General features: G+C 51.0%; 1 protein-coding gene across 1 annotated transcript; it reads right to left on the reverse strand.

Annotated features, from left to right (window-relative positions):
• Window positions 1–262: 262 nt before the first annotated feature.
• CRHBP (corticotropin releasing hormone binding protein) lies at window positions 263–11,194 on the reverse strand. The gene is made up of 7 exons (XM_032950690.2): window positions 10,706–11,194; window positions 8,895–8,982; window positions 6,633–6,790; window positions 4,788–5,001; window positions 4,037–4,215; window positions 2,183–2,291; window positions 263–1,534 (listed from the first exon to the last, which is right to left on the reverse strand). The coding sequence occupies exons 1-7, from the start codon at window positions 10,784–10,786 to the stop codon at window positions 1,392–1,394; spliced, it is 972 nt and encodes a 323-aa protein (XP_032806581.1). The 5' UTR covers window positions 10,787–11,194; the 3' UTR covers window positions 263–1,391.
• Window positions 11,195–15,877: the final 4,683 nt, after the last annotated feature.

The raw sequence follows: 15,877 nt of genomic DNA on the forward strand, positions 1-15,877 counted from the left end.
GGGGGTGCTTTTGACGGGGCTCCACGGTGGACGTACGCGGGCCAATTTAAAAAAGCGCTGTTTTCGGATTGATGGAACACCTCACGGTTCGTTAGCTACGTCTCAAAGTGGACGCAGTAAAACGTGTGCGGCGAATGTGAACCGACGGTCATCTGGTGCGGTTATGCAAGAGTAATTTCCTTCCTGTACCCTTCATGTGAACAACACGGCAACATGCGACGTTGACAAAAAAAAAGACGACTTTTGTCATGACACAGACGCCTCTAATTCTATCAACATTTATTGACACAGATTAAAACATAGAAGTGGAGGAGGAGGCTGCGACCTCAGTTTACAAGGAATGCAACAACTCTGCGTTGTATGTAAGGAAAGGATCAAGCGTAAGCATCACAAGGGTGGAATCCAGAGGGAAACACAATCTCCCCATACACACAACCGGTGTCCAAGGGCGTTTGGAAAAGCACGTGACGTCACCACGGCTCTCCTTGGCTTCCCGAGGCGTTAATACTGATAAGGGAGATTTTGCGTTTGTTGAGGTTATTGGATATTCCCTCATTTAAACTGCTGTAATACATCATATACAGTATGTATTTTATATATATGCAGAGTAAATATTTATTACATTATCAGCATCTGTAAGGTATGCATGCGCTATAAATACACAAAAGCGTTGTACGACTTCTCACTATTTTACGCAAACTTGCCATTGTTACCATTGCTTTTGTACGTCCCTTGTCGGGGGGGGGGGGCGTCTAAAGACAATTGAGCCGTTGGCCACAAGAGCCCAACCGCGTGGATTGGTGGGCCCCATCCCGTTCGAGCCCCGCGGTCTACGTCAAGAGAGCGACCGCTGGGTTGGCCTGTTTCACGACTGTACATTGACATCTCTTGCAGGGCGAATGGGGGGGGGGGGCACTGCATGGTCAAAAGTGTGTGCAGCTTCAGACAAATATCCCCCTGTAGCCGTCAAATACTTTTTTGGGCCAAGTGCTGCCAGCAAAGCACCTAACAAGGCTGGCACGAGCAGCGGAGGGCGTTAGCGAGTGGCCCGCTGCCCTGTGAACGTGGCGACCGTGAGTTTGATTCCTGGCTACGGCTAACATCAGTGGCAAATATCTGAACGGGCCGTGCGCCTCCCCAAGGTTGACTCTGCTTTATTACCTGGTGCGGTGTGTAAACAACAGCACTGCGGAGACAAAGGCGGCCACGTGTTTTTTTTTTATTTTCCCCCCCGGTTACACCACCCACCTCTTTATGCGCCGTTGTCGGCTTTCGTAGATGCCCACTATCACAGCGTGTGCAGGCTACACGGGGGGGGGGGGGGGGTGGTATCTGTCATCGTGTGTGTATATAGTGTGTGTGTGTGTGCGGCGTGGTGCTCTTCCTCGGGGCTAGAAGGGAACGGGGCATCGAGCGTGGGAGCTGCCGGTGTCGTTGGGCGTGAGTCGACGGAAGGAGAAGGTGACCTGAGCCCGAGTGCCGGGCCTGCCCACCAGCCGCACCACAGTGTGCTCGCAGCCCGCCGCCAACTCCACTGCCGGTCGCGGGCACAGCAAGTCGCAAGCAGGGGGGCACACAGTTCGTCACCTTGCTCGTCAATTCACAATTCGTCACCTTGCTCGCCTCGATGAGGAGCGTTGACCGTCATCGCGCGAACTCCGGTTATCCTCGCAGCAGGCGGATTTTTGGCTGGCCATCGAATAAAAGACGGTGGTCACTGCATCGCCACACTTTTGAGATGCGCTTCTGCGGCTGTCTGGAACGCTCTTCCTTTAAATATCAGGAAGCCACTGGAGCTGTGCACTTTTAAATAATTTCGGTTGAAAACTCATTTATCTAAAACTGTTTTTTTGTATTTAGTTTGTGGTCCTTCTCCCGCACCTCTGATTAGTGCGGTTGGCCAAGTACGGCGCGAAAGAAGTTCAACATACATACATTCATAACGGCAACACAAGTGTTCGGTGCAATGTTAACTTTGGCAGTGGATGAAGCGCGGCCGTGAACGACGGCGATAGCAAATGCCAGAGAGAAGAAGGAACGATGCGCGTAACCACTTGTGAAGTAAAACTCTTCATTTCGGCTCTGAGCCTCCGTTTTGCCCCAAAGCGCACGGTACCCAAGGGGAGGGGTGGGGGGTGGGGGGGTGGGGGGAGATCGTCTCCAGTCTGTCGCTTTTTGTTACCTGGCGAGGAGAGCGTGGAACAGAACGTTGCCAGGCTGTTCATGGTGCTGGGATTGAGACCGTTGCCGCCCAGCACTTGGACGAAGGCGCCCGCGTCGCACTCGGCGTCCTGCGCGGAGCGGTGGGGCGACAAGGCACGCGCGCGCCCGCGCGCATGAGCGCTCTCGGGCCAAAGCAAAGCAGCAATTACAAATAAGCGCCTTTCAATTAGGGATAAACAATAAGCGGCGTTCCCAGGGCGCAGGGAATTCTCGCGACTGCTCGCGATAGCGCAGGCCCCCCCCCCCTCCCCTTTTTCGCAGAATCCATCTTCGTCATTACTGGTAAACACTCGGGCATGCAGATTTCCATCCGTCGATAAAACATTATTTAATTGCCTGATTTTTATCTCCGCATCCAATTTCCGGAGTGGACCTGCGGGCCCCCGAAATAATAATGATAGCGTATTAATTTTATCTCCTGGCAGTGTAATATCACCGAGCAGCAAACTGCTTCTCTTTAACATTTCCAAAGTTCAGAGGTTACGGGCGAGGAACAATGGCCATTGCCCGGCAATAGATGCCTTAGGTAAATGTGCATTGACTGAAAATGAGTGTGAAATTGGGGTCATCGACTGGTCCCTGAGCGGAAAGTGCATCTCTTTTGTGGCAACCTGGATTTTTTTTTTAAATGAAAATTTTGTTTTATAATTTTTTTTGGCACGAAAATAACCACGCACGCACGCACGCACGAGAGCGTAACGCAGCCCCACCACGCACGTGGGGGGGGGACTGGTCTCGGCTGCTCGTGGACGCAATTGCGTCCACGGATTAATTCCTCGTTGAATGTTTTCAAGAGAGGCTGGTGCGTGACGAGCAGCCACCACCACCGCCGCCGCCACCTTCCGAATGGGCCAGAGATAGGGTCAGGGTTAGCCGTGGGATGAGAGGGGTGGTTAGTGTTAGGATTAAGGTCAGGGCTTAATTTGATATCGCTGTATGATTACCAGGGTCGCTGGTATTACCGAGAGCATGCCACGTTGACTGGCAGCGACAGGCATAGTGAGAAGGATATACTGGATGTGATGTGCCTGGTGCGGAAATATGTTCTGGATCGTCGATCCGCACTGACCCGCCTGTAACGAAGCCCGCTTGTGCTGCTATTTTTTGTTTTATACCAAAATTCTTCCACGCTGGCCAGATGTCTTGGAATAGGTGTGAGTAACAACAACAACAACAGCTGCCATTCGCCACGAACTGGCGGTGACCTCACCACGGCGCCTGTGCCAGGCCACGCGCATATTTGAGGCCGCCACGTGCGGTGTCGAAGGCTCGCTCACGGTAGGTCACGGGACAGACTCAGGTGTCGTGGGTTGACTGACTGAAACGACTGGCAGAGTAACCCGTGGGAGTAACCGGCACTTTACCACCGACAACAACAACCACCACCGCTCGCGACCTGCCGATCGGCGAACTCCAGCTCTGTGGACAGAGAGCGGAGGCGTGCCATTGCGTCAACGGTGGCACGCTGTGTGAGAATATGCGGGACGGCTGTGGTGTCACTACTTTGGACACGTCGCCCCGTCTCGATGCGCCAACTCCAGCAGCAAATTGCGCGCTTCGGTTGGCGCTCGACGTTCCAAGTGAGAATTGGCACCCTCCAAGGAATGGCACCGTACCCCGTGATCGCCTCCCCCCCCGCCCCCCCCCCCCGTGATTCGTGGGATCAAACATCACTCGAGACGCCGGTGCATAGCAGCCAAGAGCAGTTCATGCGAATGCTGACGCAAGCCGGTCACGCGTTTGGTGCAACGGCCCCATCGCTGACTATGCGCGATGAATGTATAGATGGATGGACGAACGAGCGGTCCCTTACGAGCTGTTGCACATCCTCCTGTCCGTGGCCGGCGGTGTCCCCTGCACTGGCGCCCTTGTCCCGCATCGTCAACAGCTCCAGCGCCACGGGATAGATGATGGAGAAGCTGCAGCTCGCCCGGTCGGGCGGCAGCGCCAGCGTGTGGATGCCGTCCGCGCTGGGCGACACCGCGTTACATGCTGCGCACAAATACAAAGGTCCACCCCCCCCCCCCCCCGTATAGCTTTAACATACTATTGGGGCAAGTGCTTTTTGCGAGTCGCGCCTATGAAGGCCGGAATGAACGTGCGCACACACGCGCGCGTGCACAGGGAGACACAGAGGCACACCCACCACGTGGGTTGGTGTGTATATGGACTCGTACACAAGTGGCTTAATTTCTCACTCGATGTTTTCAGGAACACCGCTAGGCTGGCTTTGCAGTTAGGGATGATGTGTGCAAGGGACTGTCACAAGAGTACAAGGTTCTACACGTACCCATAACATCCTATATTATTGCACCCGATAATTATACAATCCTATGAACAGGTTTACGGCGAATCGAGGTAAGTTGGATGTGGCACACCACATCCACCTTTCCTTAATTGGTCTTCCAGAAGGGTACGAAGTTGTACTGTGTTTTTATTTTCCTAATTAAGTGATTTGTGAGAGCGTTTGCGCTTTTTTTGTACCATGATGCCAGCTACAGATGGCCTGTACCCTTTCGTAGAATAAAGCGACACATCGACTATCGCCTTCGGTGCAAACGTACGAGCGTGGCTGAGCGCCTTCCTCACGGCCACGGTGAAACCCTGTCCCGGAGTGGCGATGTTGAACAGGATCATGGCCACGTTCTGGCTGGAGCTGAACGTGCGCTGCAGAGAGCCGAGGCCGCGGCAGAAGTCCCGGGAGCGGCGCTCGGCCGGCAGGGGGTAGTCCCCGTTTCCCGGGAACGTCTGCCGCTTCATGACCCAGCCGTCAAACACCTGCGTGGTCACACAGGCGTCAGAACAGTGGGGGACCATCGGTTACATGGGGATCATCCGGCACATCCGATGAGCACGGTTGGCTACGTACGGTGCGATAGAAGGTCAATGTGCAGTACATACATTGTCACTAAACTAAACTATATTTCTTTTATTAGGTAAGGCCCCACTGATTGAAACAGCTCTTATCAGAAGCGACCTGGCCGCAATTGATAGTTCAACAAAGTGGCTTACAATATGGAAATTATAGCAGCCAAATACTCTCAACGCATGTTTCTAAATATGGAACCTGGAGACACATCCACACGACCACGGAGAGAGAGAGCCAAGCCAATTCTAAATATATTTTCGTCAGGGCTCGGGATCGAACCCACGAACCTCCTGCATACCAGGCGAGGTAGTAAAGATCTCACCATGACTGTTCACAATTTCCGGATTATAAGACGCATTCTGTAAAGCAACATTTCCGGGTGCGTCTTATAATCAGGTACACGTGTGTGTAATATGCCTTTGCCTTTGTGGCCAAATTTCTATAATTGTATTGACACCGGGCAAATGTTTGGGCTGCATTCTTAATTTCCTGGAGCACCTTATAATCCGGACAATGCGATACATTCTCGAATATATTATAATAAACTCCATTAGTCCGATTGTGAGTCAGGCTCGGAACGTGGGTAATTTCCATCTCAGGGAGTCACGTATGACCTCATTATAACCGGAACAAATCAGGGAGCTATATAACTGATGATGAGCTGCGTAAGACGTATGGCCGTTGACCTAGATAATACAAAAAAACCTTGGCTGGAATGAATGGCAGAAGGCGAAATACAAAGGAGGCTTAGAGTCACTCATGCAAATGCGGTTTTATATTGGGGCTCCGCGTTGGCGAGATGTTAACTACCTCGCCAGGTATACAGGAGGCCTGTATATTTGGAGTTTACATGTTCTCACCGTGGTCGCGTGGATTTTTCTCCGGGTCCTCCGATTTTTCCCTCCACATTTGGAAACATGCGTTTCGGAGATTCGGCTGCTTTAGATTTCCACGTGATGATAAGCCGCCACTTCGTTGGGCTATCATTTGTGGCAGCCAGGTCTCTTCCGAAAGAGAGTGATATAGCTCAGCGAGCCTTACCTGGTAAAATAACAAAATTACTTAGTTTATTTTTATATTAACAACCATTTATTTTTGTATTGAAAAAATCCTACAACGATGCACCCCATCTGTAGGAACAGCCTGGTACCGGGATGCACAAAATAATTCCAAAATCATAATTAAAATAATTACAAAAGCTTGCCACAGGAGAGGAGAGGCCGTTGTGTGGGGGAGCGAGATCTTATTATTTACATTTATATATAGCGCCTATATTCCAAGGTACTTCACAGCAAGAATAAAATTGTACATAAGATGCCAGTGGTTGAGATAAACCACCACTTAAAAGTGGTGGCTTACGTTATGGTGACAGTTAAGAGAGCAGGCAGCAGTGGTTCAGGAGGGGTTGAGGTTGGCTTGGTCGTAACTTTGAAGCGATGGAAAGAGAGGGGGGGGGGGGGATATGTATTGTGGCATCGCTTTGAGAAGACAATGGGGGCCGGTCGGCGGTGGGAGCTGGGTGATCCTAGTGGTGGGCTACCGTGAGCGAGTCCCCTGCACCGCAGTCGATGTTCACGTCCGTGTAGTGCAGAAGCAGAGTCTCGTCCGGGTTCGCGATGAGGAAGAGTGCGCAGCGTTGGCCCGGCTCGCTCGACGTGAACGTGAAGCTCCCCTCCACGCTCAGCATGTCGATGCAGCCTGCGTGGGTGGACGCGCGGGCATTGGGGCTATCAACAACTCGCTCACCAATTCACTCACCAACTCGTCCACCAATTCGCCCACCAATTCGCTCGCCAACTCGCCCACCAATTCACCCACCAACTCGCCCACCAATTCTCCCACCAATTCACCCACCAAATTACTCACCAACTCGCCCACCAATTCATCCACCAATTCACCCAACAACTCGCCCACCAATTCGCTCACCAACTTGCCCACCAATTTACCCACGAAATCACTCACCAACTCGCCCACCAATTCGCTCGCCAACTCGCCCACCAATTCGTACCCCATTCAACAGCGAATCCACTGTTGTCTCGTTCAATTTACGAACTCGTTCAGAAGTGAATTCATTCCGCAAGCGAACTCACGAATTCGCGAACTCATTCGCTGCACAATAATGAATGCTCAGAAGCGAACTCAGTGGCCACGAACTCCTTCACGAAATCCGCAGTTGGATTCACGAGTCCATCATCCACTGTCATAACCCGGTCGCGAACTCACTCAGCAGCTAACGCACATAATAATTTCACTCACGAACCCATTCAGTAAATTTAATTCATTCGTGAGATCGGTATCGAACTTTTGAAATTATTTAATTTGTGCGAACTCACACGGTAACGGATTCGCGAACTTGCGCAGAGACTCATTCACTTGGTTACTCAGTCGCCCGCTAAGTAACCCGATCCATCGCTCAATCACCAATTCACTCGATCACGCATGTACCCGCACGAGCCCTCAACATACGGCAAGCGCTTTTTTCAAGCTGCACTCATTCACGCAATCGCACAATCATCGCGGAATCTCGCAAAACGCACTCATTCACTTCAAAGTATTTCGTTTTCGCGACAAAGCAATAATCACAAGAGTAACTCAACTCCTTTCGTCAAGAACGCTGTTTAGCCTTAAAAGGGGAAAAATAAATACGTATAATCGGCGACGTTTCGAGCAGTGGCCCTTCCTCATTGTACTGCACTCTCCAATGTGGGGGCCATTACATCAATCATCATCATCACGGGAGTGTTCCAGGCGAGAACCACATGATGATTGATTTAGAGGCCGCATCGCTCTCGCGTTGCCATACATGCAGTGTGCATACGGTTACTGGACATACGTAGCCCTTATGATTACCATTTCACAGCCTTACACATGACGAAATGCATCAACGTCGCCTGTTATGAAAATGTACGTAACTATTTGAACTCTTTTTGTATTGCTTATTTGACCGTGCTGATTGTTGCTGCCCGTTTGACGTGTGAAGCCTTTGGGCCTTTGCTTAGAAACTGTGTAAAGAAAAAAAACCACTTTAATTAATCTCCGACCCGTGGTAGAATCTGTCTTGCGTGCCCTGTCACAACCGAGACTTGTATTAACACGTACGAGGCTTATGCTTGTTTGGGTTAGATCCCGTCAATATAAATGTGTCGTTAAACCCGCCACCACCCGTCACAGCCAATTAGTAAGATTTGTCACGTGAGCAAAACATGCCAATTCGTTACGAGTACAGCAGCACCGGTGTGTTGGGGAGCAAATCCACAACATTCACAATCCGAGTACGACGTTTCGCCAGTAATTACAACTATCTTCATCAGGCGGCAGCCAGATTTGTGGTGGCGGGTTTAACGACACATTTATATTTACGCGATCTAACCCAAAAAAAATCAACTGAAAGTCTTCAATCAGTGCACAATACCAGCGATGTCGTATAGATCTTGAATATTTACACTTTTAAATAACGTGTAATAACTGGTAGACGCCAAGAGAAATATGTGGATCAGACAGAACGTGTCGACGATGATTAAGAAGACTCTAAGTGCGCTTGAGCGGGACGCGTCGATCTGAATGAACGAACGACAGCCTATGGGAAGAGACCCGAAAAGGAACGGAAGCCGAAGGAAAAGGAGAGCACGCGCCTCGAGCGGACGACAAGGCGAGCAGATGAAGCGATGAGTTTAGCTCACGCGCCGGAGCCAGATTACGGATTATAATGTCAGCACGACGAGGGATGGCGACAGCGAAGGGCGGCAGCTGATGGATCCAGGGCTGATGGGGCGTGGATCTCGCGATGCAACGATTCACTCACGAAGGTTCCTCCGGTAGGAGCCCAGCTGCAGGTCCCTCTTGTCCTGGGAATCGTAGAGAACCCTGAGATCCTCGGGCAGTTGAAGCTCCTGCGTGCGGGGTAGGGGATGAAAGTAAAACTCACGCCGCGGTGCGCGCAGCTGCGTAGACACCACACCACAACCGTCATCATCACCATCATCACCACCGCCACCATCAACAACCGCCGTTCGCCACTAAGTGCGGTGACGTCACCACGGCTTGTGCCAGGCTATGTGCACGTTAAGTCCACGACTTCACCACCATCACCACCACCACCACCACGACCACTCATCGAAACCCAACCCGAGGCGCGCGCGCGTGTACACTTCAAGCAGAGCCGCTTGAGCCTACAGCGATGAATCAGAATCAGAATCTTTACTTATGCTTGAGAGGAATTCGATGAGCTATAAAGCTCTTTTTTCACAGATGTCCAGTAGGGGCGGGTCAGAACGTTACAACAACAAACAAAATATAAAACACGCGATAGGAGTCCAGAATATAGGAAAGGTAAATAAATCACTTGAAAAAAATACAAATAAAACTAAATTATACATATATGTTTTAACTTACCATGTTAAGCCCACCGAATCATTAGCTTATTTTTGCAGAAGCGACCTGGCCACAAATGTTAGCTCAACAAAGTTGCTTATCATCATGCGGAAATTCATTATGCCATAAATAAACTAAATGATCTTGAATTTTGATTTAAATCTTTCGTGACTGCAGTGATTCATATTCTTGGTTCTTTCGGTAAAGTCACGTTGAATTTTATTGTTTAATATATATTTTATTATTTTATTGCTTCCCTTCAACGTGACTTTACCGAAAGAACCAAGAATATAAATTATCTTGATTCAAGTGGTAACGGAATTACAGGAACAGCTGCATCGCAGTTCTACGGTAACGGCCCTACAGGGGTAGCTTCACTTGGAGCCCAGAGACCCTGGACCGATCTATGTATGTTCAACTTCTTTCGCACCGTACCTAGCCAGCCGTGCTAATCGGAGGTGCGGGGGAAGGGTGATGATGATAATAATCATAAGCACAAAAAAGAAGCTGCATTCACCGTTCCGCTGTAACGGAACCACTGGGGCTGTTGCATCGCATGCATTGCCCTTGGTAGCGGAATTACCATGGCTTTAGCTGCGTTCGTCTTCACTCACTTTACGCACGGGGAGGATTTAGGGGCAACGGAATCGAAGGGGGTCTCTGCAAACGCATCAGAACAAGAGAATGAGATCGGCTCGTTACGTACACCGCACGGATCTGCTGTGTAAGAGCACGTATACGTGCTGTCAGCGGGCACTTGTGAAGGCCGGTACGTTACACGAGGTGGTGGGTGGCCAACACCACGCCCGACCGCCTCTGTCTCCCCAGCAGCGATGTTTACACTCCGCTGGTGTTGTCCCCTGAGCGGGAATCGAACTCGGGTCGCCGGTTTTGTAACGCAGCGCGCTAACCACTACCGCCACACACACATCACAAGTATCCGTCAAGAGGACAACACGAAGGCGAGATGTATGATGTGGCTGAGTGCCAAAACAATTCCCGGAACGGCGTTCCGGACTGCTCCGGTTCACATTACCCCTCGGCTACGCGCACCTCGTGTGCCTGGCGTGTGCATGAGCGCGGAGACGCTGGGTTGAGGTCCAACAACAACAACAACAAATAACACAACAGAAAACAACAACCGCCACTAAGTGGCGGTGACGTCACCACGGCGCTCGTGCCAGGCTAGGTGCACTTCGAGGTCCATCACGCGTGACGTGTCGAAGTACCCGCAGCACTCACCTTCACGTGCATCGCGTGAGCCAGACTCGGGACCAGCAGTAGAGTCAAGAGCTTGGTGGCTGCGGAATATTTGGGAGACATCGCCACGGTCTGTGGATTCTTCTATCCAGCGGGGACTCCCGTTTAAACTAAAACGCCGAGGAGTCCTTTTATAAAGCCACGTGTGTGTGTGTATAGGGGAGAGAGAGAGGGGGGGAGACCCGGCTAACGACACACACAGACTCGACGCACACACACGCACACAGGCGCACAACAAAAGAGAGGTGCTTCTAATAATGAGAGGCGACGAGACAACAGCGCTGCCTCACTTTAATTACGTCGATAACCATCTTTTTGCTTCGCTCTGTTCTCTCTCCGTCCCCCCACTGTGCGTCCGTGTGTCTTCCAAGGCGGCTGCGCAAAGAATAAAAGAAATAAAACCACGGGTTCTATTATCTGCTAATTGAAAGTGAAGCGGACTCGGGCCTGATATTGGCTCTGTCACTGGACGGGGAGGTGGTGGTGGGGGGGCTGCTGGAGGGGGGTTGGAGCCCAGCGAATGAGCAAGAGGAGAGACGTTGATGGAGGCTGCTGACCGGGGTTTCGCTCGAGGTCTGTGCTGGGATCTGTCCGCTTTTTTGCGCGAAGCGGCTTGAGTGTCCTTCATTATCTCAGTCCAGCTCGGTGGTGCAGGGGGAGGAGGACGAGGAGGAAGGGAGAGGGAGGAGGAGGAGGAGGACGAGGAGGAGGTGTTTGTACAAAACGTCAAAAAGCCATTGCATGATGTGCAATGCGATGCGATGTGAGTTTCAGATTTAAAAAAAAAACTTATTTATACTGGAGGAATCCGATGAGGGTTGAAACTCTTTTTTAACAGATGGGCGGGTAAGAACGTATATAACAACAACAAAAAACAATGCAGCCGACTCGTGCGACCGCATCACGAGACGCGTTGCAGAGGCACATGTGAGGACAATGGGGGGGTCTCTGCGCGAGTTTGTGGGTCTCTCTGTGTGAATCCAGCGGCTCGTCTCAACGTGAGTCTATGGGCTATCGATGTGTGCCTATGGCCTCTGTGATAGTCGGACTGGTCTCTGAGTGTCGAAGCGTGTCGACGTGAGTGCATCGGTCTATGGAAGCGATTCTCGCGTATGGCTATGTGCAGGCGCTGGGTGCCAATGTCGAGGTCTGATCGTCACGAGAGGGCTTCAGGTGAGGGTTCGTGTCGTGGTGCTGTTCTTCCGCGGAAGGAGGGCAGACTTCATTGGTCTGTTCATAATAAAGGATTTTTGGTTAGATCGCGTAAGTATACATGCGTCGCAATCCAGAATGGAAAATCGCCCGAAGATGCTGGATGTAATTACCAGCGAAACGTCGTACTCAAATTCTAAATGTTGCCGATTCACTTTTCAAACACACCGGTGGGCTGAAGAAGTAAATCATTGGCGTTTTGTTAACGTGACACATTTTTTACTGATTGACCGTGTCGGGCGGTGGAGGGTTGCGACACATTTTTACTTCCGCGATCAAACCCAAGAGCCTTTATTATGAATAATACCGATCGCGACAGCCTGCGTGTTCATTGGTTTGCTAATGGCCCTGTATGTGAGTCTATGGATGTGTATAGAAGCTTATCATTGGGGTCTCCGTGCGAGTCTTTGGATGCCTGTGCTAGTCTGCGGGTCTCTACGTGAGTCTTTCCAGTATGTGTCTATGGGTCGTGCAATATCACGTGAAGCACAAACGCGTAGTCTACGTACACCGTTTGAGTGCGTGTACTTGTGTGCTGGCTGACCCGACGAACACTCACACACTCTGCTTTTGTTTTGTTGCTATAACCTTCATTTGATTTATTTTGCTTTGGTCATCTTTGGTGACCCGGGTCGATGCAACTACGTGACTTCTCACATGGTTCAACAAAATCAACTTGCAACATGAAGTAAATGTGATTTACAGCAGCTTGATTCAATACACCCCCCCCCACACACAATTTTGCGCTACCCGCACCTGAATTCAAACTCGGGATTTTTTTTTTCTCTCATGTGGCTCTGGCTGGGCAAGCTTATTGTCCAAAGCCGGCGTGTTTGTCCGCCGAGATAGGAGGGATCCAATTAGACACCGGGGCCTCGTGCGCGCCGGTCGGTATTTGAGCGGCCAACTCGAGCGGACGCCATCGCTTATGTTCCAGACGAACTGCGTCATGGCGCACATCTGTTGGTGTGACGCAGGCACGAGACTCGATTTCCCCCTCTCCTCCTCTCCCCCCCCAACAATGAAATGCTGTGTACGCTCGTCCTTGTGAACATTGGCAAAGCCGAGTGGACACATTGACAGTAACCGTTAGAAACAAACCGGGGCCGAGGTTGGGTGGGTTAGGGGTGTCAGTCACGGGTTTTCGTGGCTGCATCAGATCATCATCCGTTACTGTGGAGACTTGGGGATAGAGACCTGTGGAGGGGGGGGGGGGAGGTGAGGGCAGGGGCTCTCGAGCGCCTGCGGGATTTGCCAGGGGACAATCCCCTTGGAACGGAGCTCACTTGGGGGGCTTGGAGGCTAGGAGAGGATGGATCTTCATGAAGGGGGCGGGGGGCGGCGGAGAGAGGCGGGGCGTGGGGGGGGGGGCTCGCTTCGGAAATTTTCCAGAAGGGACTCCCTAAGGGTTGGCGCCTGAAGTTTGTTGATTCTACGATGGGCCTCACATTTGACTTAACTAAACATGAATTAACCTGTTTAACACATCACATTTCGCGACCAAAATCATCCATAACATCCATAAATCTGGCTGTCGCGTGATGAAGATAGTCGTAATTACTGGAGAAAGGTCGTATTCAAGATTGGAAATGTTGTGGCTTGGCTCTGCAACACACAACCGGTGTGGATGAATTAACCTACTCACGTGCGTCCGTGTTCACGAAAGCATAAACTTGACGACCTATCATATATATAAAATTGCATATAAAATAGACTTTGATTGCCCAAGAAAGACTTACTGAATCTCAAGACCAGGGCTTACATTCATCCACATCTGTCGGGGTGCTCGTCTTGAAACATTTTTAGTCTGCACCCGGCACACCACATCCACGATGTATGTTGAACTTCTTTCGCACCGTCCGTAGCCAACCGCGCTAATGGGAGGTGCGGATTGCTCTTGCTGTTGCTACTTGTCACGTGCCTTCCCCAAATGGGAAATTCAACATTTTAACCGATAGTGTTAAAGAGCGGTTTAACACTTAGGCTTTCGCGACCAATATCATCCATAATACAGTTTTTTTTGGGTTAGATCGCATAAATATATAAATGTGTCGTTAAACCCGCCACCACCCGACACAGCCAACTAGTAAGGGTTGTAACGTAAACAGAACGTGCCAATTCGTCATTAGTACAGCACACCGGTTGTGTGTTGGAGAGCCAAGCCACAAGAGTTACAATCTGAGTACGACGTTTCGCCAGTAATTACAACTAGCTTCATCAGGCGACTGCCAGATAAAAGAGAGTTTGGCTCCACGTGAGAAGTAAATCCGGAGAAAACCCCACCACGTGGTAACACTCAGAGCCTCGCACAGAGAGATTCAAACATCAACGTACCTGCTGCCATATACTCGCCACCACGTCTCCCTCGTGGAGATGCATACATCGCACCAGGTACTCGTTTTAGGCTGAGTCGACCTAGGGGAGACCCAGGACCGGTTCAGATAATCGTCACTTGCGTTGGCTGTGAGTAGCAGCGCATTAACCGTTATACTACCACTCACACAGCCAAATACACACACACAACTCACACAGCCAAATACACACACACAACTCACACAGCCATATACACACAGCCAAAACAAACTAAGACAAAGCCCTCCCGTATAACCTTAACAGGCTGTTGTGGCAAGTGCTGTTCGCGAGCACATATGAAGGCCGGCACGGCACACGAGGGGATGGGTGGCCAGCACCACCCATTTCACACAGCTATATACACACACACAGCTCACACAGCTCACAGAGTCATCGACACACATACAGCTCACGCAGACATACACACACATACAACCATACCCAGTATTGAAAAAAATATACACACGGACGTCATTTAAATTAATGAAATTGCGTAAAAAGGCGGATAATCCCACGGGTTAGGAATTTTCCACTGTTTCATCAAGCGCGAAGGGGAAATAATCAGCCGTGGTTGGGGGGATGGAGGGGGGGCTGCTGCATTTTGTTCACAAACTTCCCGGGCCGAGTTCATTCATGTGCGCTAAGCGCATTTGCAGCACCCAGCAGTATCGGGGAAAGGGCCGAGCGCGCGCGGACAAATTCTTGCTGCCGTCCCACGGAAGGGGCTGTCGGTGCCGCTCGACCAATCCCTCCTTCTATAGGTGCTCGCTAACATCACTTGCCCCAAACCGCCGTCGTAGGCTATACGGGTTTTTTTTTATCTTTGTTACCGTTCATCCGCCACAGCGGGGACTCATCTTCTCCATCCAAAAGACAAAGGTCCCCCGTGTAGCCTCTAACAGATTGTTGGGGCAAGTGCTGTTAGCGAGCACCTATGAAGGCCGGAACGGTACACGGCAGAGTGGGTGGCCAGCAGCACGCCCGACTGCCTTTGTCTCCCCAGTGGCGATGTTTATACACTGCACCAGATACTCATTTGAGGCTGAGTCGACCTAGGGGAGGCGCAGTACCGGTTCAGATAATCGTCACTCGTGTTGGCTGTGTGCGGGAATCGACCTCGAGTCGCCGAGTATGTAGCGCAGCGTAGCGCTAACCGCTGCACCACCGCTCCCCCTAATCCACCCAACCACCCCACCCCGGACAATTCGACCAATTGTGACGATTCGATTAACGAATCGACTGTTACTCGACTTTTATTTGTGTTGTCTCGTGCTCCGTCTTATATTGGCGTATTTTTTTTTAAAGAGATCGATATTCATACGCACGAGTTCATGCGGAATAATGTCTCGTCGGCGTAGAAATCCAGCTGAACCGACGAATCGTTCGCCTACCTACTCGGTGCTGTGTGTCTACATCGTGCACACGTAAGAGCGCCGCTGTCAATCCACTGCTGGATGAGAGCCACTCAAGCACGTTGGGGGCGGGGGGGGGTTGTCAGAGTTATTTGGACCGTCATTCACGGCGCCGGTCATTGCGAGGTTGGTGAAGGGAGTAGCCGTGGCCGGGAATCGAGCTCATGCCACCGAGCTC

The sequence above is a fragment of the Petromyzon marinus genome, chromosome 1, assembly GCF_048934315.1.
Source record: "Petromyzon marinus isolate PM22_M1 ecotype Great Lakes invasive population chromosome 1, UKy_Petmar_22M1.pri1.0, whole genome shotgun sequence".
In the NCBI taxonomy this organism is placed as follows: Eukaryota; Metazoa; Chordata; class Hyperoartia; order Petromyzontiformes; family Petromyzontidae; genus Petromyzon; species Petromyzon marinus.

Bases quoted from the DNA above. Each gene is read 5' to 3' on its own strand.
- CRHBP (XM_032950690.2), bottom strand. From the start codon at position 10,786: ATGTCTCCCAAATATTCCGCAGCCACCAAGCTCTTGACTCTACTGCTG. The intron at 8,983-10,705 runs GTGAGTGCTGCG...CCCCGCACGCAG, and splicing joins CTCACGCGATGCACGTGAAG to GAGCTTCAACTGCCCGAGGA. The intron at 4,216-4,787 runs GTACGTTTGCAC...ATTTGTGCGCAG, and splicing joins GAAGGCGCTCAGCCACGCTC to CATGTAACGCGGTGTCGCCC.